This window comes from Tachysurus vachellii, chromosome 14 (genome assembly GCF_030014155.1).
Source record: "Tachysurus vachellii isolate PV-2020 chromosome 14, HZAU_Pvac_v1, whole genome shotgun sequence".
NCBI classification, from domain to species: Eukaryota; Metazoa; Chordata; class Actinopteri; order Siluriformes; family Bagridae; genus Tachysurus; species Tachysurus vachellii.
In genome coordinates, this window is record NC_083473.1 from 14,445,379 (window position 1) to 14,464,089 (window position 18,711).

The following is an 18,711-nucleotide window of genomic DNA, read 5'->3' on the forward strand; positions in this document are numbered from 1 at the left end:
AGCATTTAAAAGAAATGCTGTCTGCACAGGAAAAGACACCTGTCACTCTAATCATGGACTATTTACCCCCCTCCCATCAGGAAGGTGCTACTGGTGACTCAGTGCCCACACAAACGGTATATATATACACACACACATTTACGGGCATTTACGATGGCATGCAAATTTACGATGGCATGCAGCACGGCACTGTGAGTAAATAGCCTGACATCGTTATAGTGCATGGTGCATAGTGACCTCCAGTCCAACAGGGGGACTGATATTTCTCCACCTCTCAGCTTGGTTGCCAGGTTAATCAAAACCCCTACTTTAAGGAGGAAAAACTATAACCAGAATTTGTGTTTTAAAATGCTTATCTTGGAGGGTCTTTACTTTTACACTGTTAAGGAAAATCTTTGATTTTTGACAACTAACCCGTCGTGATTTATGTGAGAAAAAAAGCATATCTGATAAAAATTATGAATATGATGATGATTATTATTATTGATTATGATTATGATTATTATTATTATTATTGTTGTTGTTACATGCGTGAATCTATTACTCTACAATGCAAATAAGTAGGTGTTAAGGTCTGTATATAAACATGATATGGCAACCCGTAAATCTCTCACAGCTGAGGATGAGCTGAGCAGGTTTACTGCAGTGAACACACTCAGGCGCTTGTAGCTGCTTGAGGAAGATGGCTGGGAATGCATGGAGGTCAACGGTAAGACGTGCATTATATAGCACCGAGGTAGCGTCAATAAGTGTGGGAAAACCAGTGGCTAAACAATACAACTTTGTTTTTGTTCTTTTAATGGAAAAAATGAATAGAGATGTGACAGACGACTGAGTTTCATATGTCTGGGATGCCAGTTCAGAGGCCCAGTGTGCGCGTGCCCTTCATCTCTATGACACTGTTTACAGGGTTTAACAGTTTTGATTATTTTGATAGTCCTCGATTAAGTTAATTTTACTAAGATCTGATCTAGTAAACATTAACCTGTGGTGAAGTAGCAAATCGTCTTAAGCTGAGAAATGTTTTTAATGTTTTCATCCTTGTAGGTCTTAGCGGCTAGCTGAAAGTTAGCCATCAGTTAAATAACGGCAGCGTTAGCAAAGATGCTAAGGCATGTATGCTCTCGGCTAATACGCGCTAGCGTTAGCTCGTTTCATGTCTGTATTCATGTCATGTCTGTATCTCATCGACATTAGTTGGTCAGGGGCAACTTCATTTGGATGGATGCACTTGAAATTAAAGTTGGATAAGATCGTAAAACATCCAGCTGAAGAGTTTTTTTAATTGTAACTTAATTTTCTTTGCTAAAGAGCTAAAATTATATACCACGGAGGCTTTCTTTTATTATTCTATTAACCAGTATGTTTTCCTGAGGTTCCGGTATTTATTAATCATTTTAACATGGATTAAACTATCATTTTTCTTTCACATGTTAAATATCAATAATAAACAATTCTTAAACCCTAACATAAAATATAAATAAATAAAAAACACCATATCTGAAAGTTAAAATTTTAAAAAAAAAACGCTTGTACTCCATATGTACCAGAGATTTAAAAAAAAAAAATAAATCACCCAACACATTAGATGCATAGTGCACATGAATATAATTAACCAGAGTTTCTGGTTAATGACCAATTCCATGCCAAGTTCTAGCGAAAAGTCTGCTGCTAATTGGCTGAGAGAGGTGTTTGTTGGGAGGGTAAATAGTCAAACTGTGAAATCACTTGCTTGTTCTTGCAGCTTTAGATAAACAGTCACTGGCTTATCCAGGCATGCACTACCCTTAGCCTGTCTAAACACATCCACTGTGCATTACAAAACATGCACGTGCCTTATAGATCGTTTCAGTAATATAAACAGTAATCATGTCCATGCGGAACTTTCCTTTGAAGCTTTTGGCTTGAATGATGTACTGAGTCTTGTTTTATTTGTACTTATTCAGGAATGTATATGTACTTGTACTTATTCAGGAAACACTTCAACTAGCACTTCTTTCATTATCTTTTGCATTTAAAAAAAAAAAAAAAAAAAAAAACACACCTTTGACACTTTCATTGTAACTTAGAACAAATGTTTTAAACTCATGGTATCTTAAGTATGTAACTTAGTGATCCAGCATTAATGTATTCAATGTTAGAGATTTAAGCACTTATGTACGTCGCTCTGGATAAGGGCGTCTGCCAAATGCTGTAAATGTAAATGTAAATGTTTTTGTGCCAATGTTCGTTTTCCTTAGGTGTCCCGTGTCTTGGGTGCACTAACAAGCCAAACACAGCCCAGACCTTTTTCCAGAGGAGTAAGTAAAAATGTTTTGGATTATTTCTTGAATCTCATAACAGCACTGTTATATTCGCGTTGCTAAGATATGTAACGAAATCTCTAGAAGGTGTTTTTGAGGTAACAGACATTATTGCAGTTGCCACAAAATTCATGCAGTTTGTTCCATGTAGTGTTATCATGGAAACGGACTGCTTTGTATCTTGTGTAGCTTTTTGGAAATCTTCTCACAGACTGTGTAAAATGTTACAGAATTTATGATCATAACCTATATGGAAATGGTTTTAGCAGGTTTACCAAACTAGTGATGGGTCATTAAATTAGCAAGGTGCCAACATTTACGATGCAGCCAATAGCTTTTTTGAATTTTAACCCATTATGCCTTTTCAGCTAACGAAGTGTCAGACCAAATGTGAAACTAATTCTCCTAGCAGAAAAGGGCAGCTTAATAAAGGCAAAAGTGTTAAAGCACTTACTTTTTCCATTGTGTCAGCTTTATCCGGATGAACCAGCTGTGAATTCCCAAACCTTAAAAACTTTTTTTTTAATGATCCAGTTCTATACTGCATTGATGTCAATATGTTTTATCATTTACGTTTTTAGCATGTAACCTGTCAGTCCACACAAACATGATAGTTTTTGCAGTTAGATTTTATGCATGCTTCAGATTTTTAGTTCTAGTCCTAAGCTGTGATGCTTAAAACATTGAAGTCATTTGTTTACTATTAACTTGTTTTTAAATTTGTTTTTCAGCTGCAAACTGTAACACTAATTCCAGGAGATGGTATTGGTCCTGAGATCTCCACAGCTGTAGCAAAGATATTTGAAGCAGCTAAAGTAAGATTTAAACAGAAATGTCATTCTTCCTCCTGTTCTACCACTAATGGAACTTTGCCTGTCACTACGTTTACCTAGAACATTACAGCATTATGTGTAAAATCTATCTATCGAGCCAGTTTTCGGAATGTCAAGCGACGTGGTAAAAGTACATATTTTATTTTTTAAACATGCCAGGTTCCCATTCAGTGGGAGGAGAAGAATGTGACGGCTATCAAAGGACCCGGAGGGAAATGGATGATCCCTCCAGAAGCCAAAGAGTCAATGGACAGAAGCAAAATCGGACTTAAGGGTACATTTAAACACGTTAACGAACACACATAAATTTGTTACCATGTTTGTGATATTGATCATAGTCTGATTGCTGATGTTTAGGACCTCTGAAGACCCCTATTGCTGCCGGCCATCCTTCCATGAACTTGCTGCTTAGAAAGACGTTTGACCTGTATGCAAATGTGCGTCCCTGTGTGTCCATTGAAGGTTATAAGACTCCTTACACAGATGTTGACCTCGTTACGATCAGAGAAAATACTGAGGGAGAGTACAGTGGAATTGAACATGTGGTATGTAATTGTAAATTGCTTTAAAGATTTACCCCACAGATTTCAGACTTTTGAATTAGACATTGTCCATTCATTTAAAATCTCTTGTATTGAATGTACAGTAAACTCCAAACTGAGCAAAATGCAGCAATGAGAATATTAACCCAGCAGAAAATAAGACCAGTCAATCACTTCACTAGCTGTTTCCTTTAGACAATACTTTACTAACAGATAAAAACTAGTAATAGTTACAGATTAATTACAATTATTATTAAATGCTGAATGAAACCATGTTCCTTACTACAAGACCTTCTAATACTAGCCTTCTCAAACTTATGCTCTTAAAAACATTAAATATTTTCCCCCTGCATTTCTATTATATTCTGTTATATTTTTTCTTACAACTTTTATTATTTAACTTACTTTTATTGAAATGTTTTTGATTTTTTTTTTTTTTGGCTACTGTTTTTTTTTTTTTCTCTGTTCTTTTTTCCTGTTTGCTTTATGGGAAATAAAGATCTTATTCATCCCAAATATCTGTAGTTCGTAACATCAAAACAGCACCCTTTTTACTGTAATTTTTGGCTACTGTTTTTTTTTTTTACACATGAAGAGGTTAACAAAACATGGTACATGAAGAGGTTAACAAAACATCCGCAACCTCTCTTTCTGGTCACAATTCACACATCATTAAGCATTTACCAGCTGTTTTGTTAACCTCTTCATTTGTTAACCTCTTCAACCTCTTCATGTAACCTCTACAACTCTCTAAACTTGTGCTAATGTTCTCTGGAACAGTTTTCTACACAGTTCTAGCTGGAATTTAGTGAACACTCACAACTTTTTATTTTTTCCCCTCTAAATGGGTGTAATACATTTGTGTTGAGTCACAGTTCTCATCTCTGCTTTCCAGTTCATGTCCTATTTTGGGAAATGACCCACTGTTCGAGAAATTTCTAGAAATGTAGATCTGTGCTCAGTGTATTGCATGGCTAGTGATCCCAATAGCTGCTTGCTTGATGTGTATCTGTTGCTTTGTGTTAGATTGTAGATGGGGTTGTGCAGAGCATTAAGCTGATCACAGAAGATGCCAGCCGTCGTATAGCTGAATATGCCTTTGAGTATGCCAGGAATAACCAGAGAACCAGTGTAACAGCTGTTCACAAGGCCAACATCATGTGAGTCTGGTGGCCAAGAGTTTCAGTATAAACTCGTTTTGAAATTTATGCTGAAATTTTTACAACTGTGTGGGCATAAGAAATGCTTATGGCACCTGATAGTTAATAATAACCGCTGACGTCTACCTGTCAATCTTTCAACTTCATAGTTTTAGGTTTGTTTATTGTCTGTTCCATAGGCGCATGTCTGATGGACTGTTTCTGAGGAAGTGCCGAGAGGTGGCTGAGAACTACAAGGATGTCAAATTCACCGAAATGTACCTGGATACAGTGTGTCTGAATGTATGTATTTATTTAATTTGTTTGAGAGTAGTAAATACTGACTGATGTGCCAACATCTGTTTTAGACACGGCCTTAGAGTTTTTCACTTGCTACGGTTACGAAGAAAAAAAATTTAAATAAACTTTATCCTTAATCACAGTTTTCAGAAACATACTGCTGATCCTTGTGACAGTTTGTGTACCTGTGACCTATATATATATATATATATATATAATATAAATAAAATTATAATTTTGTTAAATGGAGCTGTACCATCCAATTGCACCAGAGGTTTTGTGGTTAAATTCTGTCTTTCTCTCTCTAGCACAATTTCTTGTATAACAGTGCGGCTATAGGATAATAACATTTATATTATATCTGGATTTTTTTTGCATTGCTCTTTTTAAAACTGTTATTGAAATGTGAATTCAATTCTAGTGTCGCACTCATCCTCTGTTTTTCTTCTTTTTTAGATGGTGCAGGATCCCACACAGTTTGATGTGCTTGTTATGCCCAACCTGTATGGTGACATATTGAGGTAGGGTCAAATATTCTTATTTACTATGTGAAGAAATTATCTCATTAATCTAGATAGCTATGGTTACTGCTGAACACTGAGTAATTCTGATATGGGATTTATTTCAGCGATCTTTGTGCCGGATTGATTGGAGGTCTAGGAGTGACTCCTAGCGGGAACATTGGTGCTAATGGTGTTGCCATATTTGAATCGGTACGTGAGTTTCTGTCTTTCAGAGTAGCTACAAATATGTAATTGCTGAAGCATGTATGTCCACCCGTTCTTCTTTTCTTGGACATGGTGCATATTTTCAGTAATATGAATTTGTTTCTCTCACAGGTACATGGAACTGCACCAGACATTGCTGGTAAGGACCTGGCCAACCCTACTGCTCTGCTTCTGAGTGCCGTGATGATGTTGAAGCACATGGGACTGCATGACTATGCCAAGAATATCAAGAACGCCTGCTATGATACCATCCGAGACAAGAAGGTACAGTACGTCCGTCATCTGTTTAAGAAATGGACATGGGAGTTTTTGTAATAAAAAATGGATGTAATGATAAAATGTCATCCGTTTTATGGAAACATTAATTGCAAAACAAAAACCTTTTGTTCTCTAATATGTACTTCCATGTATTTGTACTTTATCATTCTAGGTTTTGACCAAGGATCTTGGTGGAAATTCCAAGTGTTCAGAGTTCACAGCTGAGATTTGCCGACGAGTACAGGACATGGACTGAGACATGGCAGACGGTTTTGTCACTGGTTATGTGATAGGGCTCCTGTTATCAAAAGGCATCCAAAAAAAAAATTGCCTTCTTATCATTCTATCTGTATTTGCGCACAATTAAACTATAAACGTATGTGTATATCTATTGAGACAAAACTGAACCTTAACTTAAAAATGTATATTTTATGTTTATTTCACCTTCAAAACAAAGATTTGTTAAAATTTGTCAGCGGTATAGATGTGTAAATTTTATTTTTCCTTTCTCAAATGAACTGCATAACCTAAGATCCTTTATTCACTAACTAGGGTTGTTCTCTGGTTTCTCATGTTTCAGCATAACCATTTTGTCACTGGTTTAATGGCAGGCGTTAGCAGTCAAACAACTACATTAAAGTTGCCGATATTTTGAATAAGTTTTGCTGTACTTTATTATTTGGGATATATAGATTGGGATATATATGCAGGGTAAAATAAATTATTGTGATTTTTCTATGCAAAAGCTAAAGCTACAAAGCTCATCAGGATTTAAATTGATCAAATCAGATATGATTTTTTTCACTCTGAGATGTGAATGGACCTCTTATAGCCAGTATTACTCTGCACATGGTTTATGTAGGACAACTATGTTAGCACATGTGGATATGCCCAGAAATTGCACATAACCCTCAACATATACTTTTCACTCAATGTAATTTATCCAAGGACATTCTAATTGATTAGAGCATTATTCCTTGCCATAATTACAGTATATCTAATTATAGTATCACCTTATTACTTAAAGATGAGGTTTCTCTAAGATGAAGACAGTTTGTCTAGCTTGATTTTTAAATACTGTTTCAAAAAGTTGATGTTTCTACATTCTGGCTTCAGAATTTGGTCACAGGCATGAACCTGCATGAATGTTATCTGTTCTGGCACCAAGGTGGTGGAATGAACTTCCCCTTGAAGTCCGGACAGCTGAGTCACTGGCTATTTTCAAACAGCAGTTGAAGACCTACTGATTCTTGAAACCCTTTCTTCCCTGTTTGTTTAATGCGTGTATTTAAAAAAAAAAAAAAAAAAACTTTGAACGGTGATTTAGGCTCTGTAGCCCAGTGAACCCGAGTTCATGCATTCAGTGATAGATTCTTAAGCACTTTTGTACATCGCTTTGGATAAGGGCATCTGCCAAAAGCTGTAATGTAAATTCATGATGTAGATAAGTGTACACATTTATGTTTTTCCTCTTCTGATAGACCCAATTCATCTTAGGCCTTTGTAACTACTTTATGAACTAACTGAACTGTGTGATCAATGCTACCCCTGGTTTAGTCTGGTTAGCTGGAGTTATTTTCTTATTCTTTGTAGAAATTTTCAATTTCACTGTGGTATGACTTCAGGACAAATGGTCGTCGCAGTTTCATTGTTGGACCTAAAAATGACAAATTATTATTTACTTGTGCTGCTGAATTAAACAAATTAATCCCATCTTGAAGGCAGTACTCACCCAGCTCCCCTCCAGAGACCGAGAAGTCTTTCCCTATAATTGTCCATTTCTGAATACGCTGGGCATTGGAGCTAGCCTTAGCGTTGACCCTGTCAATGCCCTCCTGAATGACCTGGTTCACTGCTTGGTCTTTCCCCTCAATTACATCGGAAACTTTTGTTGCCTGGATGCCACGTTGTTGAAAGTATTTCACAGTGTCAGAGGTAAGGTACTCAGTGGGCTCCATGGTTTCAGCATTGGTGATGCACTGTTTGGGAGGCAAATATTTGAATTCTTAAATTATTAGCTTCAAATAAATGTTCCTGTTTCTTCTGAAGTGGGATCCACCAGTGAGCAGGTACTTACTATTTCAAAGTACAATTGTTTATTACCTTAAGTGTGAGCAGCATTGAGAGGAACTTCCTCTTGTCACCAATTAGCATGGCATTACTGATGATGGGCAGCTCCTTTTTCACAGCATCCTCTATAGGGACTGGAGGGATATTCTCTCCCCCAGCAGTTATGATTAATTCTAAATAGAAATCATGCACCATTACATCACCTAACATGGTAAATATGGCCATAACACAAAACTGTTGAATATCCAAACTACAAAAGAGCCTTTTGATAGTTATTATTTCATGGTTAATTTACCTTTTATTCTTCCAGTAATGTAAAGGAAATCATCTTCATCTGTTTTGCCCAAGTCTCCAGAATGCAGCCAGCCATCCTCATCCAAGGTTTCCTTGGTTTTATCCTCCATGTTGAGATAACCCATGAAGATATTCCGACCCCAAAAGCATACCTCCCCAATACCATCAGTGTCAATGTTCACTAGTTTATATCGGCAGCCAGGAACCACTTTGCCACAACTTCAAGTTAAAAGTGAACATTTATGGTGTTGAATACCAAGTCTTAAAAAATTCTATTGACTATACTGGAAGGATAATTTGTGTTTACCTAATAAAACTCACCTTGACTGCTTGTGAACTTTTGGACCAGACATAAAATGAGGCCCACTGGTTTCACTCATGCCATAAGCTTGATATAACCTAATGTTGAGGCCAAGGAAGAACTGGATTGTATCATTTCCAAGAGGAGCTGCACCTGAGAAGAACTTCTCACAACAAGAAAAGCCCAGCTCGCCACGAAGTTTTTCTAAGACCAGCATGTCTGCTAGGGTGAAGAGAATGGACTTTTCCTCATCTCTGTTATAAAACATAAATGGAGAGAAAAATGACTTATTGTAAATACCATAGAAACAAACTGGTTGTGTAAAATCTCACTAGGTTTGAGTCATCATCTCACTATAAACCTTTGATTAGCTGCCAAACCAAGAGACATGGACCAGGTCAGCAGTTTCTTTTTTATGTATGCACAGTGTGAGACTGCCTCTTGTATTTTTTCCATTATTTTTTCCCAAACACGAGGGACTCCCATATGGGATGAAGGGTTGGTCTCTTTTAAGGTTTCAATCAAGCTGCCCTGAAGTAGAAACACATCATATAACAGAAAACATCATGCTAATGTTATTTTTCTTGTTACCTGGCACAATAAGTATTCAAAACATGCATGTAACCAGGGTATGTTTAGTAGTGTATTACATAATAAGAATGTCTATAATACATTCTGTTTTGTGTACCTTCAAGGCATCAGGCTGTGCGAAATAGACTAACTCGCCCCACTGAATCCCTGTCCACAGGTCATAGATCTGAGCAGCAATATGGCTGAGGGGGAGGTAGCTCACTATGGATTCCTGTTTTATCTCAGCAGGCTGCATGTCTCCAGCCCTACTCACATGGTGAGCTGTCCAGGTAATCTACAAGTCCACAATAAAAAGGCTTGTTTATCTATAAGAATACACATAATTAAGATTAAACTAACTTTCTACAGAATAAACATAAGTGCAAACTTGACACCCTAAAAAATAACCCAAGCCAATTTAGTAACATCTTTCAAATGAGCAGCTTGTCCATTTTCTGTGGTTGTCTTCAGAGAGTTTTTACCTATAAGAAGAGAAAGGTCCAGGATGGTATAAATAGAACAGTTTGTGTCTGCAGTGAGATTTGGACAGCCCCAATGTGATTTCAAGAAGAATTACATGTACAAATAAATACCAAGAGGCAGGTATTAAACTTGCACAAACCCATTTCTGCCATTTCAAGACATTTTTAAATTGAAAATGAAAATCACAGAATCTTTTTACTACAGTAAATTTGGTTCTACATGTTCTCACTTCTGATGTTTCCAAACATTCATTCAGTGTTCCAATGTATGACAGTTTACACAGTTCACTACTGAGCACAGAAAAAATGTCTTTCCCCAACTCTCTAAAGATTTTATATAAATGATTTTTTTTCAGTAATATATTACTAAATAGTAATTCAGGGCCTAATGTTGTGTGTTATGAACACACATAATGTTAATCTACAAAAATATCTGTTCCACAAATATGGTGGAAGGTTCTACAGACACATAAATTTAGTCCTTTACCTAATGGCCCAAGCAGCATTTAGTAAACACAACATAACACACCGATGAGCTCTAAAAATGTATTTTTATTAATCCACTTCATTAGCTTCGGTGTAAACAGATTATTCCATATTTTTTAATAAATTAGCAATTTATCCTTTAACATCAGAAATGCAAATGTATGTATGTGGAAACAAATATACCTGCACTGTAGTCACTATGAAACAGATGCATAGTTTATATCTGTGCTAGACAAATAATATACAATCGTTATAATAATCAAGTAATGTTATTAATATAAATATGGAGGATGCACAAGCCATCCAGAATTATAATATTTGTAATAATGGTTACTCTTTTGAGTGAAATCTTAGTAATTCAAGGACACCTACATTGTCATGGCTAAGCATCACTCCTTTCGGCATTCCTGTGGTCCCTGATGTGTAGATAAGAACACAACATTGGTTCGCTTTCTGACTACTGATGATGTCATCAAGGGTTTTGTCTGGAATTTCCACGCCCAGACTCATGAACTCCTCCCACTGGCAAAAAACTTTCTCAGAATTAATTTCAAGTATGATCACCATATACACATATGAAAGATTTATCCATTAATTTACCGAATACAGATTGGCCATCTTTTCCAACATGGGTCCAGAATATTGCACAATGGCTTTCAAATGTGGCAGTTTATCTTTTACCTGTGAACAATATTAGAAATTAGTGTAAAAGCCTTATATGGGCCTAGAATGTATAAATAATAGTATTATTACCTGCAAGATTTTATCCAGCTGCTTTTTATTTTCCACTACAATAATGTTTGCTCTTGAATCATGGGCCACGTAATGACAGGCTTCGGGAGAATTTGTGGCATAGATCCCTGTCATTATACCCCTGATGGAATTACACACCATCATAAAATAAATACATACATAATTATTAAGTCATTTTTAGGAGCATTTGTGTCTCACCCTGCAAAGACGGCTCCTACGGCAGAAAAGAACCACTCTGCTGAATTGAATCCCAAAATGGCCACCGTGTGGAAACGTTCTAGCCCCAACTAGCCCAAAGAATACATGAAATAAACACTATTGTATTATCAGCTTGATTTAAAATTCACCTAGTCACTGATGTTACTAAAAACACACAACTTTCACAAAAGAGCAATGCGTAATTGTATCATATGGATCACCTTCAGAAAACTCTTAGCAGCTATGCGACAGCACTGGTAGTATTCAGAGAATGTAATTTTTTCCCATTTGTCTTTTCTTTTCGTTGCCAGGGCAAACAAATTGCCATACTTCTGAACTGAGGTCATAAACATTTGATGCACTGTGATTGGCTCCTGTGGACAGAGGTCATCTATTCTCAGTTGCACTGATCCACTTGCCTCTGTGGTCCAAAGGCACTGGGCTGGAGCCAGAATTTCCCCTGCTAAAATCAATAAACAATAAACCTAGATATGTTAGATTGTTCACTAAATGAAAAAGTTTTTTTTTTTAAATACCACAAAAAATGAAATCATTGACATCAAATTGGCAGCAAGTGATATCTTGTATGTAGTCTAACTACTTAATATGAGATTAGAACAAACCAGATATAAGTTTATAAAGCCTATTTTAAGTCTATTTTATTTTACATTGTATTTTTAAGCTTTGATTTCCCCCTTAAAGCTTTTTATTCTATTAGCAGATAATTTTGCTTCTTCATAGAAAATCATGCTTAAAATTAGCATAATCTGCCAATAGAACTTGGAATGCCAATAGAAATAAGATTTAAAGCTTAAAAGTAGTAAAATATGTCTAGAAATAGGCTTAATAATTTTATATTTGGTAAATTGTAAATAAATTTGACTAGATTCAGGATATTTTGCTAAGATGTCTTTTTTTTTTTTTTTGCAGAGTTTACTTTTATGACAAATAAAACACATCATCAAAAGTAGCATATAACTCATATAACCCAGCGTATAAAAGCAGCATAACCCATAATGGCTGCACCAACCCCAGGTGTTTTCTTGGATTGCTTCATTACGTGTAGCCTGTTCTTCTCCCTTTCCTTTGGAGTCTGTCATGAGCCCCAGAGGTGATTGCTCTGAGCTGAAAAACAGAGAGGACACTAACCTGTGAGAGCAAATAGTATGATGGGGCACTGGAGCATCACATGGCATCAACTCAGCATTGTACAGTCACACAATGTCAGGCTTTATGGAGAGCCAAAGTCCTTGCAGCTTTGTTAGCATGCAGAGCACACAACATATTTTACATTTGACCTTTATGTGTGGTATAAAACAGCTTTTCCCATAAAGAAATATTGAACCGGTTCTAAATTAGACTCCTTCCAGAAAAGTTTTGTTTTGTTGCTTTCTCTTTTATGGAGGACCACTGAGTCTGGCACTAATGATTTTCATTACTCATTTTGATTCAAAGTATGTTCTATGTCCTTTCATACTGGAACTTCATGGGAGGTTTCCTTGAGTATCAAATGGAGATTGCTTGTTTATTAGCTGATTATTAACACCAATGTTAAGAAAAGTCACTTTTTCATTTATCTACTTTCCTAACAAAGGAAGTGCACTATTTATTTTTCCATTCTATAATAAAAAAGCAAACACTGTGACAAATACTGTAACAAGATTTGTTCACAATTCTAAACAACTTGCATGCACAGTTTATTGTAGTTTAAAAACTTTATTGCAGCCAAAAACTTTATTTTCCTTTAAAACAATTATGCAATCATTTATTCATCATATAATTATGTAATGAAGGAATTATATATTTTAAACTGCAATAATTACTGTAGTCAATATCTGCATAGCAGTGTATCTGCCAGTGCTTATAAAGAGATTTTAAACCATAACATTGTGTAGAAATAATCAACAGTAACTGTACATACCTGTGTTGCTCCTTCTCAACTCTGTGTTGATTTTTGTTGGATGATGGTTGTTGAGATATTCCATTGCTGATCATACTGGCAGCTGTGCTGGTATCAGCTGCCTTCCTGTTCATAATAGGGGAAAGGATTACTCTCCTCCTCTCTCACTCAACCCCCTTACTGAGTGTGTGCCAGTAGCACTAGTGAACAGAGTTATAATCATCCAGTTTTCAGGGAGAAAAAAAAACTCAACAAATGCTGACTCATGTAACTCAACAAATGATGTGCATAAGCAGTGTTTCAGCCATTAAATAACTATATGGTTAAGTTTAAGGTCCTGAGAAAACTTATGCTTGGCTTTTACAGGTTGTTTACAAAGAAAACCTCATTTTGTTGGAAGCTGCTGTGTGCATGTTAATAAGACTGTCATGCCTTCTTTTGAACCAATGTTGTGTCAGTCAGCTGTATGGTCTGGTTTTTATCAGAAATCAGGTTCGTGATGAACTCAGAGTTTACGATGACCCATTAGTTTCTCAGGGGATCTCGGGTTGCACTATTATAAACTATTGTAGAAAGGACATTGTTTACATTTACACTATTTACTATAGAGTGTCCCCAAATGAGGATGGGTTCCCTTCTGAGCCTGTTTACTCTCAAGGTTTCTTCCTTATATCCTCTCAGGGAGTTTTTCCTTGCCACCGTCGACCTCAGGCTTGCTCATTGGGGATAGGGATAGATATATAGTATTTTAAATTTTAATCTTTTTAAATTAATCTTAAACTTTAATTGTGTTTATTCATTTATTTATTTTTATCCTTATTTTTTCTTCTTCTTCTTATTATTATTATATATTTATTTATTTTTCTCTCTCTCTTCTGTTTCCATACTTCTGTAAAGCTCCTTTGAGACAATGGGAAATTATTAAAAGCGCTATACAAATAAATTAATAAGGGGCTCATTTTTACAGTCTGATCTGTAGAATTTTTTTTCATACTAGACATGTGTGATTTCATTAAAATGTGAAATAAATAACTGAAAAAAACACTAAATATTCCCAATTATTTAAGTTGCATTGTTCTGTATACGATGCTGTATTTATCATTCCTATTTCAGTTTCACAATTTACCACACAGGCTTGTTTTATTATTTTTATTCCTGTGATATTGAATTCTGATTAATTTTACATTTACATTTACAGCATTTGGCAGACGCCCTTATCCAGAGCCACGTGCATAAGTGCTTAAATCTCTAACATTGGATACATTAATGTTGGCTCACTAGGTTACATACTTAAGATACCATGAGTTTAAAACATTGTTCAAAGTTACAATGAGGAAGTGTCAAAGGTTTTTTTGTTTTTTTTTTATAATGCAAAAGATATGGAAATAATTAATTAACCCTGCTCGATGTACACACAAACAAATAAATAGTTCTGAGAATGGTTCTCTTGAATGTGTGTGTGTGTGTGTGTGTGTGTGTGTGTGTGTTCAGTGTTCTGTAACCTTTGTGTTCTCTAACCTCTGTAGATTCCCTCATGGTGGACTGTTTCTCTTATGGTGCTTCACTCATTTACTAATAACATGGACAGGGCAGGCAAAGGGGCTGATGAAAACATCTAAACAATTCTTACAAATTAAATAATTCTTTGACACTGAGACAGTTAAATAAACTAAACTTTAGGGTTTTAGGTTTTCTTCCTTAAACGTATGACTGTAACAGAAGCAGATTTTCATGCTCGACAGCTCCCTCTAACAGTAGCTCTGTGTTTCTGTACTAAGAGAGGGCTGTAGAAATTTCCTGTTCTTCAGAGCTCCAGAAAGTTCTGCAGCTCCTCATATATATATATATATAAAGGCGCAGCGGCCATCTTCATTCAGACATAGCAACTCCATCCAACCGGCAGGCTGTAACACACTGAGCGAGGAAACAGTTATTGTAAGTATGACGGGTTATTCTTATAATATCATGACACCATTATCGACACAGTATTATCACTTAGTACATAGCAGACTGTGTCAGAAACATTAATCATCGTTAAAAATATACCTGATAGTCAGCTGAACCGTAAACAAGTGTCATATATATCTTTCCTACATACGGCTGAGTGTTTGCTAATCAGCATAGTGCAATGTAGCCAGCTCGAAAACCGATAGCTTTCTGTTGATCTAGCTCTGTGTTGATCGCTGAAGCCGGTTAATCTCTGCTCCATTCGGTCTTGTGCTGCAGGTTTGTCAAAAATGGTGCGAGAGACCGGCTACTATGATATTCTCGGAGTAAGTCCGAAAGCCTCTGCGGATGAAATCAAGAAAGCATATCGAAAACTGGCGTTGAAATACCACCCGGACAAAAATCCAAATGAAGGCGAAAAAGTAAGTTGCTGTGTCAAATGTCTTTATCTATTTTCATCAGCATGTGACACCCTGAAGGAGCAGCTGACGGCGACAGAAACACGGAGAACTTTCTGGAACTAGCACGAGCGCTCAAGCTATTTAAGCTAAGCTAACCTGACGTACTTGTGTCACGCTACGCTACTATATACGTACTGAAATAACAACAACGTAGTTTTTATTGAACTGTTTGTAGTCAGCCTATATTTTTTATAAATGAAAGATTTTTAGTTGTTTACTGGCTTTGACAATAATAGTCTAATCAGCTACCAAGTCAACCGGGTAGACCATTCATGGGCTGACTGGTTATTCAATTTTTTGTAAATAGTTTAAGAAATCATTCTTAAAAATAAGTCTGTTCTTTCAGAATAGTCATACTATATTGCATTAAGAACTGAAATAAATAATTTTCCTTTCTACCAGCTTGCAAAAATAGTTTACCTGCTCATGGCTTTCTGTCTGGTATTACTGAACAAAGAAAGCTAGCTGCAGAAGGTTTACTTTGAGGACCTCAGACCTTAGTTTTCTAATTGCCTATACCTGTACTGATTTGCCTTACAGTTCAAGCTCATTTCACAAGCCTATGAAGTCCTGTCAGATCCTAAAAAGCGAGATGTGTATGACCAAGGAGGTGAACAAGCAATCAAAGAAGGTGGTGTGGGTAGTGGAGGTTTCTCCTCTCCTATGGACATCTTCAACATGTTCTTTGGTGGTGGAGGGAGAACTCAGAGAGAAAGGAGAGGTAAAATATTCCCACAATGTCTTATGCTCAAAAAGCTAATGGTTAGGAAAGAATTGTGCTAAATGTAAATTAATCAAATAGCCCAACTATTGCTGAGCATGTTTTAAAATACTCAGTAATTATTATACAGTTATGGCATTACTATTATGATCAGCCAACATCAAAATTCCTTATGTAGTCTTTAATAAGCTTAATGCAAAGTAACATTAGTGTCAATGTTTAAATTGTTTGAATGTTCCATAGCTAATTTACCCTCTTGTAATTACATTAGGGAAAAATGTGGTCCACCAACTTGGTGTCACACTTGAAGAAATGTACAGTGGTTCAACCAGGAAACTTGGTCTCCAGAAGAATGTGATCTGTGAGAAATGTGATGGTAAGCTCTGACAAACTCTGCATATCAATTGTGAACTGATGTTCAACAACTGTTTAAGCACCTCAAGCTAAATGCAGCAGATATAACAAAAACTGTCAGACTAGTATTCCTCATTTAGAAAGTCTGTGTGAGGTATTTTATTTGTTAATGTTATCTAGTACAGTAGTATGTGCTACCTGGTGTTAGTTTTTAGGTGACTAAATGCAGAACAAGATTGGCATTTTTGCTATGATGAGCAAACATGGTGTTAAATTTCTGACTATGTATCCCCAAGGTTATGGAGGAAAGAAAGGGGCTCTTGAGAAATGCTCAAATTGCAAAGGCAGAGGAGTTCAAATTCAGGTGCAACAGATTGGACCAGGAATGATTCAGCAGATACAGAGTATGTGCTCAGATTGCCAGGGACAAGGTGAGAGGTTCAGTGCCAAGGACCGATGCAAGAACTGCAATGGGCACAAAGTGGAGCGCAAAAAGAAGATTCTTGAGGTCCACATTGACAAAGGTATTTGTGACTGTGATAAATGTTGGTGATAGACTTAGTTTATAGAGTCTTGGGATTCCCTAAAACTGTAATATTTTTTCCTTTCTTTCTTTCTTTCATTCTTTTTTTTTTCCATATAAATATCTCAGGTATGAAAGATGGGCAAAAAATCACATTCCATGGAGAGGGTGATCAGGAACCAGGTTTGGAACCCGGTGATGTTGTTATCGTCCTGGACCAAAAAGACCACCCTGTATTTCAGAGGAGGGAAGACAACCTACATATGAAGATGCAGATAAAGCTAGTTGAGGCTCTCTGTGGGTTCAAGAAGACTATACAGACACTAGACAACAGAACACTTGTCATCAGCTCACCTCCTGGTATATACCACTTATACTTCAAGGCTAAATATGATAACTTGTATGTGATGGTATAATAAATATAACACCACCATTTCTCTTCTTTAAAGGTAAAGTAATAAAACATAATGAGTTGAAGTGTATTCAGAATGAGGGCATGCCTGTGTACAGAGATCCATATGACAAAGGACTGCTCATTATTCAGTTTGAGGTGAGTTTTAATCATTGTAAGTATGTAATTTCAGCTTTTCTTGCAGGGGTCAACATTTTTAATCTTTTTTTGCTGAGACCAGGAATGGTGGGGGGTTTTTTGCGTAATGTTGTGCTTTTCACTCCAGGTTGAGTTCCCAGAGAAATTCTGGCTTCCAGAGAACATGTTTCCCCAGCTGGAGGCACTGCTTCCCAAGCGAGATGAGGTGATGCTGATTGATGATATGGAAGAGGTGGACCTTTCTGAGGTAGATAATGAATCCCAGAGGAGGAAGTACAGTAGAGAAGCATATGAAGAAGATGAGGGTTCCAGAAGCCATGGAGTACAGTGTCAGACTCAGTGAAACTTCTCTTGCATTTTATGATGCAGCTCTTCTGTGTAAATTTGACACCAGAATTGTTAACTTTGTCTGTGAACAAGATGTAATTTGATTGGCTTAAAACACTTGAACCCAGAGATTTCCCTTCTATTGCATCCTGTTAAAGAAAGTAATTGAAAAGGACAGGAACTGACTTTAAGGGCAAAACATCTCAGAGGATCACTATTGATCACTATTAGTATGTTGCTTTATTTGTCACACAACTGCTCACAGTTGTGCCTTCACTGTTTGAATGCGTTTTATGAGCTCTCATTTATCTGTAGATGTAATTTGTTTGTTTTTTGTCTCTCTTACACAAAAGAGCTCAATTCTAAAGAAGGGTATCTGTATGCTTTCTATGAAGGTAACACCCCTCACATTTCACCTGTGTATCAATGAAAAATGTTTTCTGAAATAAAACATACTTTAATTGTGCCTTTTTTGGTCTGTTAATCCTTTGCTAGCTTTTAAAAGATAAACTGGGCCCAAAATATTAGTAGCATTATAAACAATTAGCATGGTTAGCATTTATAAATTGTGTTTATATTTTCCTTAATTGTCCAGTGTAATGTATTAAAAGGGTAGGATAGTTTAACTAATCATACAGGACCATGTAAATTACCCGTCACTATTAAATGAT

The 18,711-nt window shown here is 36.3% G+C and overlaps 3 protein-coding genes across 4 annotated transcripts; 2 read left to right on the forward strand and 1 right to left on the reverse strand.

The window, feature by feature from the left end:
• Nucleotides 1-610: 610 nt before the first annotated feature.
• idh3a (isocitrate dehydrogenase (NAD(+)) 3 catalytic subunit alpha) lies at nt 611-6,762 on the forward strand. The gene is made up of 11 exons (XM_060886790.1): nt 611-709; nt 2,241-2,300; nt 3,035-3,118; nt 3,296-3,410; nt 3,494-3,681; nt 4,705-4,838; nt 5,018-5,120; nt 5,574-5,638; nt 5,746-5,830; nt 5,957-6,109; nt 6,276-6,762. Exons 1-11 carry the CDS (start codon nt 683-685, stop codon nt 6,357-6,359), a joined length of 1,098 nt encoding a protein of 365 aa, XP_060742773.1. The 5' UTR covers nt 611-682; the 3' UTR covers nt 6,360-6,762.
• Nucleotides 6,527-13,384, reverse strand: acsbg1 (acyl-CoA synthetase bubblegum family member 1). 2 transcript variants are annotated; one of them, XM_060886789.1, is made up of 14 exons: nt 13,179-13,384; nt 12,288-12,382; nt 11,479-11,717; nt 11,258-11,346; nt 11,060-11,180; nt 10,907-10,987; nt 10,679-10,828; nt 9,457-9,633; nt 9,130-9,299; nt 8,789-9,022; nt 8,469-8,686; nt 8,207-8,346; nt 7,836-8,082; nt 6,527-7,760 (listed from the first exon to the last, which is right to left on the reverse strand). In XM_060886789.1, exons 1-14 carry the CDS (start codon nt 13,289-13,291, stop codon nt 7,684-7,686), a joined length of 2,151 nt encoding a protein of 716 aa, XP_060742772.1. In that variant the 5' UTR covers nt 13,292-13,384; the 3' UTR covers nt 6,527-7,683. The 2 variants fall into 2 exon arrangements, with proteins under 2 accessions (XP_060742772.1, XP_060742771.1); XM_060886788.1 differs by having other exon boundaries at nt 11,479-11,720; nt 13,179-13,380.
• A 1,549-nt stretch (nt 13,385-14,933) lies between these two features.
• Nucleotides 14,934-18,506, forward strand: dnaja (DnaJ heat shock protein family (Hsp40) member A). The gene is made up of 8 exons (XM_060886473.1): nt 14,934-15,092; nt 15,384-15,526; nt 16,106-16,286; nt 16,558-16,662; nt 16,937-17,164; nt 17,293-17,523; nt 17,613-17,713; nt 17,841-18,506. The coding sequence occupies exons 2-8, from the start codon at nt 15,395-15,397 to the stop codon at nt 18,054-18,056; spliced, it is 1,194 nt and encodes a 397-aa protein (XP_060742456.1). The 5' UTR covers nt 14,934-15,092; nt 15,384-15,394; the 3' UTR covers nt 18,057-18,506.
• The last annotated feature ends 205 nt before the right edge of the window (nt 18,507-18,711 follow it).

Coding starts and splice junctions, on each gene's coding strand:
- acsbg1 (XM_060886788.1), bottom strand. CDS start 13,291: ATGAACAGGAAGGCAGCTGATACCAGCACAGCTGCCAGTATGATCAGC. Junction 11,347..11,478: donor CTGCTAAGAGTTTTCTGAAG/GTGATCCATATG, acceptor TCTTTGGGCTAG/TTGGGGCTAGAACGTTTCCA. Junction 8,083..8,206: donor CAATGCTGCTCACACTTAAG/GTAATAAACAAT, acceptor CCTCCCAAACAG/TGCATCACCAATGCTGAAAC.
- idh3a (XM_060886790.1), top strand. CDS start 683: ATGGCTGGGAATGCATGGAGGTCAACG. Junction 710..2,240: donor GGAATGCATGGAGGTCAACG/GTAAGACGTGCA, acceptor CGTTTTCCTTAG/GTGTCCCGTGTCTTGGGTGC. Junction 3,119..3,295: donor AGATATTTGAAGCAGCTAAA/GTAAGATTTAAA, acceptor TAAACATGCCAG/GTTCCCATTCAGTGGGAGGA.
- dnaja (XM_060886473.1), top strand. CDS start 15,395: ATGGTGCGAGAGACCGGCTACTATGATATTCTCGGAGTAAGTCCGAAA. Junction 15,527..16,105: donor ATCCAAATGAAGGCGAAAAA/GTAAGTTGCTGT, acceptor TTTGCCTTACAG/TTCAAGCTCATTTCACAAGC. Junction 17,714..17,840: donor TGCTCATTATTCAGTTTGAG/GTGAGTTTTAAT, acceptor TTTTCACTCCAG/GTTGAGTTCCCAGAGAAATT.